Source organism: Staurois parvus, unplaced genomic scaffold (genome assembly GCF_062004578.1).
Source record: "Staurois parvus isolate SC_StPar_1 unplaced genomic scaffold, SC_StPar_1.0 ptg000086l, whole genome shotgun sequence".
In the NCBI taxonomy this organism is placed as follows: Eukaryota; Metazoa; Chordata; class Amphibia; order Anura; family Ranidae; genus Staurois; species Staurois parvus.
The window spans coordinates 11,608,774-11,618,679 of NW_028317882.1; the positions used below are offsets into that span (position 1 = coordinate 11,608,774).

The window sequence follows — 9,906 nt, forward strand, 5'->3', positions numbered from 1 at the left end:
CTTAACTGACCAGATCAATATCCCAGGAGTTTAATTGACTTGATGCTATACTCTGATTAAAAAGTGTTCCTTTAATTTTTTTGAGCAGTGTATGAATATATCCTAGGCAGATACTTTGCATTGTGTTTGGTAAAGCAGAGAAAGTCTGATGTGGATGGAGCTCAAGTGGCTACTCATGCCTGAAAAATCAGGGACCGCAACAACCAAAGTTGCATTAGAGTAAATGTGTTCCTAATTACTTATAGGATTATAAGGACAGATATAGTACATAACAACCAGAGCTGTTGCTATAATGGTTTCTAGTTGTCAACCATAATAGTTTACACAGAGGTGTAACTAGAACCTTTAGGCCATGACCCTTCCCTCCGTGGCCCTTCCCTCCATGGCCCTTCCAACCTATCCTTTATTGTCATTGTGGGGCCTTTTATTACAGTCCCACAGTGTTGTCCTTTCACATGTTCTGCAGCAGGCCTTTCTTGCTGTTTTAGTTTCCCCCACAGTAGCTGAACACCAGGGCCCATTTGTAAGTGTGATCTTTGTGACCTTGGTAGTCCTGCCAGTGGTGTCAGTAGTTTTTATTTTTGTTATTTTATTATTCTATTATTTCTTCCTTTTTTTTTTTTTACAATTTTATTTTTTACTATTTTTATAGTTTTTAGGAGTCCATTTGGGGGGCTTTGGTGAAATATCAGGGGTCTAAACAGACCTCTGATGTTTCACCTTTGAGACAGAAAATAGAGATTGAGGACACAGCCCTACATCTACATCTCTGCTGCCTCAGCTACACCGTATGGATGGACAGAAATAGCTTTGTACATAGCTTCTCGTTTATTTACAAACTGAAGCATAATAAACACAGTTTACTATGCCTCAGTTATGAATGAATGATCATTGACCTTGGTCATTTAGAAAAAAGGGGGTCAGTAAATGACAAATTTACAGGCCCTTTCTTCTGCAGCAGCCAGGTGGAGGGGGGAGGGAGATAGTGCTGTGGGGGATGAGGGGGACAGAAGACAGCACACAGGTGCTTGTAGCAGCAGGACCTGGATAGGATGGGTGGTGGGGACAACAGGAGAGCCTGGCTTTCAGTAGCTGCAGGAGGAAAATACCTGTGTATGCCCCCACCCCCCTCCTATTCAGGTGTTCAGGGGAGCTGCATGGGCTCCCTGGAGCATGGGCCGGGTCGCAATTGCGACCGCTGTAATTACACTCCTGATTTTAAGCTATATTTTTAAATATGAATGTACAGTATAGCTGAACAGTAACATAAAAGACAAATTGAAAAACAATAAAAAATGCAGCAAAATCAGATATACCTAAATATACTTTGTCATTTTCCTTAAACCTTGCTGTCCTTTTTGTTTATTTATTTACATTTAACTGTAGCAGGAGAGACTAGGAAAGGTTTAATGCCTCTTTCTGCTTTTGATTGCTGTCTGAATCCCTTTGGGCCTTGTTTACATTTGCCAGGGAGCACTAAAAAGTTGAGCCAGGTTTTATTTCCCCCTAACCAGCCACATTAATCTAACATGGTGGTCAGAGGGGGTGTAGCACATTTATACTACAGGTCACATTTAGAGGTCATTCAAGTGAATGCTGCAACCCCTCTGCAACCACGTGTAGTGCACACAGTTGTGCCTCTTGCTCCAAGTTTTCAAGGGCTAAAAGTGGTGGTAAAGAGACGACATATTGTCTCCTAGCTGCCTGTCAAATGCACTCTTAAAAGTGATCCACCACAAATAGCTTTTCAGATGGGCAGCAATGACAGCAACAATTGTAAACAACATTTTAAGGAGATTGTCCAATGGGGACATAAGTGAAACCAAAAACACATTTTTAGCAGAATGAGCAATGGACCATCTGTGACAAAATGAATGCTGTAAAAGGCAATAGGATTGATTTACAAAAGGAACATAGGCTGTTCATATTACAAAGGGAAGTTGCACTTTGCATGGTAATTTTCTCCTGAGCTTATTGAATGCAGTGAACATCAAAGAATAACCAATCATGTGCAAGGAAAATATAATATAGTATTCTTGCTTGTAAGTGATTGGATGGCGGATGTCAGCAGAGCTTGCAAACTGAACAGCATATTTGCCTTTAGTAAATAAACCCTTATGAATCCACTGTTAGATGGTAGTAATAGAGTCGCTATTATAGAGCTGCTTGATCTGTTTCGCACTGGTCCCTCAAAAAAGTGGAAGTTCTCTTTTTTCATGAAAATGCTGAACACAAATTAAGTGGCATAAAAAATCTAGAGCTGACCATAGATGGTGCAGGAAATAAAATTGCTCGATTCCCCCATCAACATAGTCAGTGTTGATGGGGGAATCTCTCCCATGGAGCCATTGTGTTCTCCTAGCGGGGAGCCGTCCTCACAGGGAGAACACAGTGATTATTGCTAGTGGCTAAAATAGCCACTATCGATAATCGCATGTAAAACCCAACAGGCTGGTAGTACCCTAGTACCCAAGATGATTGAACGAAGGTTGATTGAAGGGTGTACATTCAGTCTGCTCATACACAGTTCGAATCTTGGCATTCCAATGCTGATGGAAATCCTGCAGAATGTCACTTGCAACAGGTCACTCATCCTGTCAGCGAGGACTTGGTCAGGGCTCTTTAAAACTGCCCAAAAGTAAGCTGTATAAAGTTTCCTTTCCTAGTAAATTATATTGTAATCACTCAAATAAAAAATCCATTATCTGCTCATTTTTATGTTCAAACATTAGGGTGAAATCACAAAGCTGTTTTAGAAAAGGGACTTATTCTCAAACTTACTGGTCTCAGCTAAAAATGTATGTACCTGTCATTTTTTAAAGAGATGGTTGGTGTCTATGAGCTTTTGTTTGCTTTAAACCTGTTTTGCATACCTATACAAGTCTATGTGAATGCAAACCCACCCCATGAAGAAGGTCAAATACAGGTCAGAACAAAGTAACGCACTTGTCAATGAATTCTGAATGATTTCAGAAGCATCTCAAACTGATGTCAAACTGATACCATCAACACATGCTCAAAGTCCATCGACAAAGGTCCTTAACCGTATCAGCTCTTTGAATTGAGACCAATATATTTGAAATTCTCTAAGGGCCCAATCACTTATAACTAACTAAACTCCAGAAGTCTTAAATCACATCCCCCTGAGAAAGCTACGTGACCCAGTGGCGCAACACGTAAGGGAGGGGTTTGATGACATCACAATGCTCATGGTGCCGGTGGACTGGTAACACGAGAATGCCATTAGTATTGCATGGTAACACGAGAATGCCATTAGTATTGCATGGGACATTAGTATCTGGTGCAATTGAACATCAATTAAATGTGAGTGGCTCATTGTTAGGCTTTTATATTTTGGAACAAAGGTGTTTTAAACGATAAAGCACACATGTTCTGCCCATGGAGGTTCACATAGAGGATCTGATCTGCCCATAAGAGTGAGTCATAACCCAGGAGACATCCCTACAAAGTCTAATTAAAGGGATATAAGCGCTATTTGACCAAACATTATACATGTGAGGTCAAAAGCTCCAGATGAGAGCACACCGGGTGTGTTGGTGGAGGTGCACAAACTGAGAGAAGATTTGAGCATATATATATTGAATATTCATTAACTGGTGACTTATTATATTGGTCAGAGAAATATTATTAAGGATTTTCATGGGACTTTTTTTGGTTTAAAACATTAATTTATTTATTTAACTCCAGAAGGTTTTACCTCCTTCATGACCAGGCCATTTTTTGCTATTCAGCACTGCGCTACTTTAACTGGTAATTACTTGGTCATACAACCCTGTGCCCAAATGAAATTTATATCATTTTTTTCACACAAATAGAGATTTCTTTTGGTGGTATTTGATCACCACTGGGTTTTTTAATTTTTTATTATATAAACAAAAAGTGAAAATTTGGAAAAAAAAAATATTTATTACTTTCTGTTATAAAACATATCCAATAAAAAAAAATTTAATTTCTTTATAAATTTAGGCCAAAACGTATTCTGCTACATGTGCTTGGTAAAAAAACCCCAATAAGTGTATATTAATTGGTTTGTGTGAAAGTTATAGCATCTGCAAACTATGGTATATATACTGGAAATTTTATTTATTTTACACTAGTAATGGCAGTGATCAGTGACTTCTAGAAGGACTGTGCGGTGGACAATCTGACACTAACTGACACTGACATCACCAGTGACACTAATACAGTGTTCAGTGATGATACTATACACTGTACTAATGACACTGGCTGGGAATGGGTTAACAGCTAAGGGTGATCAAAGGGTTAATTGTGTGCCTAACAATGTGTAATGTGTTTAATGTGTGCTGCTTTTTCTTAAATATATGTTTGTTCCTTCTCCTTACATAGAAGATCAGCAGGTCTCAGCCATGAATTAATCGGCTGAAACCTGTTGACTGAAATCCTACAATCACAGCTGGAATCAGGCGGGGGGGGGGGGGGCATGCTCACGTGCGCCCTGAACCTGCTAGATGCTATCGACATACAGGTACAGGATTGTGCCTGTATGAGCCGCTCGCCCACAGTAAAATGCAGGCGGGCAGCCGGCGAGTGGTTACAGAGGAATTCCAGGTATGGATATTTATATATAGTTGCATTGGTCCAGCTTAACCACTTGCCTACTGTAGATAGTGGAATGACGGCTTCACTGCGGCCAGCCAGTTCTGGGAGGGTGTCATATGATGTCCTCCCAGAACGCACTCTCCTGCGGGCCCCCGGGGATGATCACCCGGCGATCTCCATGATCTCTGTGTCCTACGGACACAACTGATCACGTGATGTGGTAAAAGGTCAATCACAGAGGCCTTTTACCATGTGATCAGCCGTGTCCAATGACACACTGATCACCGGGAAATGCAATTGCCGGTTATCGGCTGCACTTTCCTCACACTGTCACAGCATGAGGAAAGTACTGCCGAGAACCAGCAGTTGTCAGAGGAGGGATCGTGCCCTGATGATTGGTGCCCAGCAGTGCCACCCACCAGTGCTGCCCACAAGTGCTCAGCAGTACCACCCACCTGTGCCCAGCAGTGCCCACCAGTGCCACCCACCTGTGCCCACCAGTGCCCCCCACTAGTGCCCATCAGTGCAACCCAGCAGTGCCACCCAGCAGTGCCACCCAGCAGTGCCACCCAGCAGTGTCCAGCTCTGCCGCATATCACTGTCGACTATCAGTGCCCATCATTAGTGCCGCCTCATCAGTGCCAGCTCATCAGAGCCGCCTATCCGTGCCACCTATCCGTGCCACCTCATCAGTGCTGCCTATCAGTGCTGCTTATTAGTGCCCATCAGTGCTGCCTATCAGTGCAGCCTCATCAACACACATCAGTAAAGGAGAAAAATTACCTGTTTGCAAAATTTTATAATAGAAACAAAAAACAATTTTTTTTTTTTTTTTTTTTTGCCTTTTTTTGTTTATAACCGAAAAAATAAAACACCCAGTGGCAAGTAAATACCACCAAAAGAAAGCTCTATTTGTGAGCAAAAAAAGATAAAAATTTCATATGGGTAGAATGTTGCATGACTGTGCAATTGTCATTCAAAATGCGACAGCTCTGAAAGCTGAAAATTGGCCTGGGCAGGAAGGGGGTATAAGTGCCCGGTAGGCAAGTGGTTAAATCAATGTAACTATGCATAAGCCATACCTTGCCAATGCCCCTTGAAGCTGGTAATCACTGAAGTAGACACCGCTTCTTCAGCAATCTCCACTTGCTTCCAGGGAGTGCCCACCCTGCTGCATTCTGAACACAGGAGGTTGGCTGTCTGAAATGGGTGCCATACAGATAATTATTTGCATTTTCTGAATTAATCCAAAGCATTCTCTGTTTGGATGAGTTGGACAGGGGCGGTGCAGTAACATTATGCTCTCCATCAACGTCGTTGTGGTGCATTGGGCTTTACTGTACAATGCACTGGCTGCCATATACATGGAATGGTATCGCAATGCACGCAGACTAGGTGCAATGCCATGCATTGTGGAAACTTGCATATTGCCACATCATATAAGTATGAATGGGCCCTTCCCCTCAAGGGGGAGGTAAATTAATGAGAAAAAAAGTACTGCTTTATGCGAAAAAGTCTTGCAAAGGTTATGTAGCTATTTGAGGCTGCAAACAACAACTACACACCTATGCAATTATTTTGGATGTGACATATTTGTTTATGTGTACATTTTGATAAGAAAAAATATCATAAAAGAATTATAAAAGAGAAAAAACATCATGTGTTAAAAAAAACCCCCATAAACCCCCCAAAAATCTTACCATACTGATAGGACCGTGCACCTGGTCTTCTGCCCGCAGGGGCTAAATTGGATGTCAAAACATTTCGAGGTCTGTAAGGGTTTCGTGGGTCATCTCCAGCCATTCTCTGCACCACAGGAGGGGACCCTATTGGACGGGTATTTGAGGGGGTCTCCCTCTCATTAGAGTTTACAGAATTTATTTGTCTTTGAGTGGTGATTGCCCTTTGAATCGCATTACTATTTTGAGTGATACCAGTCCTTTCTGATACATCATTCCTCGTGGTGATAGGAGTCCACTGTGTAATGTTACTCCTTGGAATGACAGAGGTTCGATGTGTAATTTCATTCCTTTGGGTGGCAGACCTGTGCTGTGTAGCATCATTCTTCTGAGTGATAGTACTATGCAATGGAATATCATTCCTTAGCAGAACATTACTGACCTCTGCAGGAATTCTCTGGGTCATTTTTTCAGGCTGTGCAGGAGTTATGTAACTTCTTTGGGATGCTGACTGTGGAGTAGCTTTACTTGCTTGCATTGCATTGCCTTGAGTAGATACTCTGTGCATAGCTTCATTTCTCTGTGTACTTGTTGTTTCTGTGACTGCAATGCTCTGAGCTGAAGTCTGTTTTTTACCCTTAACTGTTGTAGGGTATACTTGTGTGACATCATTTCTTTGCAATGTCTCTTGCTGAATTCCCTTGGTTTTGTGGGTAGAAAATATACGCTCTTTGTTGCTTGTGTAAATTCTCAAAGCAGTATCACTCCTTTGGGTGGGAGTTTGACTGAGGTTAAGTTGTTCTTCAGCATGACTTGGTTTACCATTACGGATGAAGTCCCTTGTCTGAGATCCTGTAAGTCTCCTTGGTTTAACAGGGTTATGTATCTCTGAAATGTAGAAAGTACCAGCTCTGTGATCAGAACCTGAGCTCTGGAGGCTGAAAACACGTCCATTACTTTCCCACCGAAATCTGCGACGCCAGGAACCTTTAGGGTCATCAAGCTGTACTCCACGTGACATCAGCAGTAAAAAGAAAGGGATTAAGATGAGAGGAGGCATTATTCTATGCAGCTTTCTACAGATACTGTAGATTTAAGAATGTTCAAATTTTGCTTCAGGTTTGAACACACTTGCCTTCACAAATCGTTGTTGGATTTGCAATCTTTCTACTTTCCCTTGGCTTGAATAAGTAGTTTACTGGCTCATAAGGTTTATATCACTGTCATTTGCATCAGGCCAGGTAGCAAGGTGCATTTCTTGAATTACTTTTAAAATTCTTGTAATGTCCAATTCAAGTGTCAGATCACTGAAGTCTCCTCATCATGGTGACTGGTTAGTTGTAGGGGATCTTTTTCACATTCTAAGCTGCCTTTTCACTGAATAAAAGACTCTGTCCTCTCTGAAATCATTTTTCACCTCCTCCTCCATTGATGACACCTCCCTTTTCAAACTGAACCTTGCATACTTTCTGTTTGTATGTGTGTCTCTCACCTCTTTCAGGTCTCTCTGTACACATATAACACACACACAATAAGAATTCCATTCTGGGATTTGCAAACCGATTTTAGAGGTTAAGCACTGCTATTTTGTTCAAACTATCCTATTTTTACTGTTGGCCATTAAATGCTCTAATAATCTCACATAAATATTAATATTTCCTAAAAGTTCTAAATTATCCTTCAGTTATTTGGCTACCTATAGTATACATTTATCAAGTTTGAGTAGGTTGAAGTAATTGAAGTGGTTGAAGTACCACAAGTAATTATATAAAAGTCTACAAAATTGGTAACAATTTCAGAATGTTTTCAATATAGTTGAATTCGTATCTTTGAAGTCCATTCCTCCTTTGAAATTAAGCCACATACTTATCACAGAAGTACTGCAGTGGATGTCCTACTATATTGGCGTATGGTTGTCTAAAATAAGCAACTCCCATAACATATTTAGTAATTAACCTGCACCCAGGACAAATTAAAGAAATTGTGTATACCTTTCGACTTTGTGATATAATCAACTAAAAGTGAAGTAGTAGGCTGCTGCTTCTACAAAGGTATAACCTTCTCTAATGAAACAACATACAGTGGGGATCGAAAGTTTGGGCACCCCAGCTAAAAATTTGTATTAATGTGCATAAAGAAGCCAAGGAAAGATGGAAAAATCTTCAAAAGGCATCAAATTACAGATTAGACATTCTTATAATATGTCAACAAAAGTTAGATTTTATTTCCATCATTTACACTTTCAAAATAACAGAAAACAAAAAAATGGCGTCTGCAAAAGTTTGGGCACCCTGCAGAATTTATAGCATGCACTGCCCCCTTTGCAAAGCTGAGACCTGCCAGTGTCATGGATTGTTCTCAATCATCGTCTGGGAAGACCAGGTTATGTCAATCTCAAAGGTTTTAAATGCCCAGACACATCTGACCTTGCCCCAACAATCAGCACCATGGGTTCTTCTAAGCAGTTGTCTAGAAAACTGAAACTGAAAATAGTTGACGCTCACAAAGCTGGAGAAGGCTATAAGAAGATAGCAAAGCGTTTTCAGTTGTCAATATCCTCTGTTCGAAATGTAATTAAGAAATGGCAGTCATCAGGAACAGTGGAAGTTAAAGCAACATCTGGAAGACCAAGAAAAATGTCGGACAGAACAGCTCGCAGGATTGTGAGAAAAACAATTCAAAACCCACGTTTGACTGCACGATCCCTCCAGAAAGATCTGGCAGACACTGGAGTTGTGGTACACTATTCCACTATAAAGAGATACTTGTACAAATATGGTCTTCATGGAAGAGTCATCAGAAGAAAACCTCTTCTACGTCCTCACCACAAAAATCATCGTTTGAACTTTGCAAAAGAACATATAGACAAGCCTGATGCATTTTGGAAACAAGTTCTGTGGAACGATGAGGTTAAAATTGAACTTTTTGGCCGGAATGAGCAAAGGTACGTTTGGAGAAGAAGGGGCACAGAATTTAATGAAAAGAACCTCTGTCCAACTGTTAAGCATGGGGTTGGATCAATCATGCTTTGGGGTTGTGTTGCAGCCAGTGGCACAGGGAACATCTCACGAGTAGAAGGAAAAATGGATTCAATAAAATTTCAGCAAATTTTGGATGGTAACTTGATGCCATCTGTGAAAAAGCTGAAGTTAAAGAGAGGATGGCTTCTACAAATGGATAATGATCCTAAACACACCTCGAAATCCACGGGGGATTACATCAAGAGGCGTAAACTGAAGGTTTTGCCATGGCCTTCACAATCTCCTGACCTCAACATAATTGAAAATCTATGGATAGACCTTAAAAGAGCAGTGCGTGACAGACAGCCCAGAAATCTCAAAGAACTGGAAGACTTTTGTAAGGGAGAATGGGCAAAGATACCTCAAACAAGAATTGAAAGACTCTTGGCTGGCTACAAAAAGCATTTACAAGCTGTGATACTTGCCAAAGGGGGCAGTACAAGATATTAACTCTGCAGGGTGCCCAAACTTTTGCAGACGCCATTTTTTTGTTTTCTGTTATTTTGAAAGTGTAAATGATGGAAATAAAATCTAACTTTTGTTGACTTATTATAAGAATGTCTAATCTGTAATTTGATGCCTTTTGGAGATTTTTCCATCTTTCCTTGGCTTCTTTATGCACATTA

General features: G+C 40.8%; 1 protein-coding gene across 1 annotated transcript in view; it reads right to left on the reverse strand.

Moving 5' to 3' along the window:
- LOC149468529 (uncharacterized) overlaps positions 1–7,625 on the reverse strand; it is a 50,912-nt gene extending 43,287 nt beyond the window's left edge. The window contains exon 1 of the mRNA XM_089670065.1: positions 6,282–7,625. Within this exon, the coding sequence (XP_089526191.1) occupies positions 6,282–7,320 (1,039 nt within the window). The 5' untranslated portion in view covers positions 7,321–7,625. The remainder of the gene's footprint in view (positions 1–6,281) is intronic.
- Between the last annotated feature and the right edge of the window lie 2,281 nt (positions 7,626–9,906).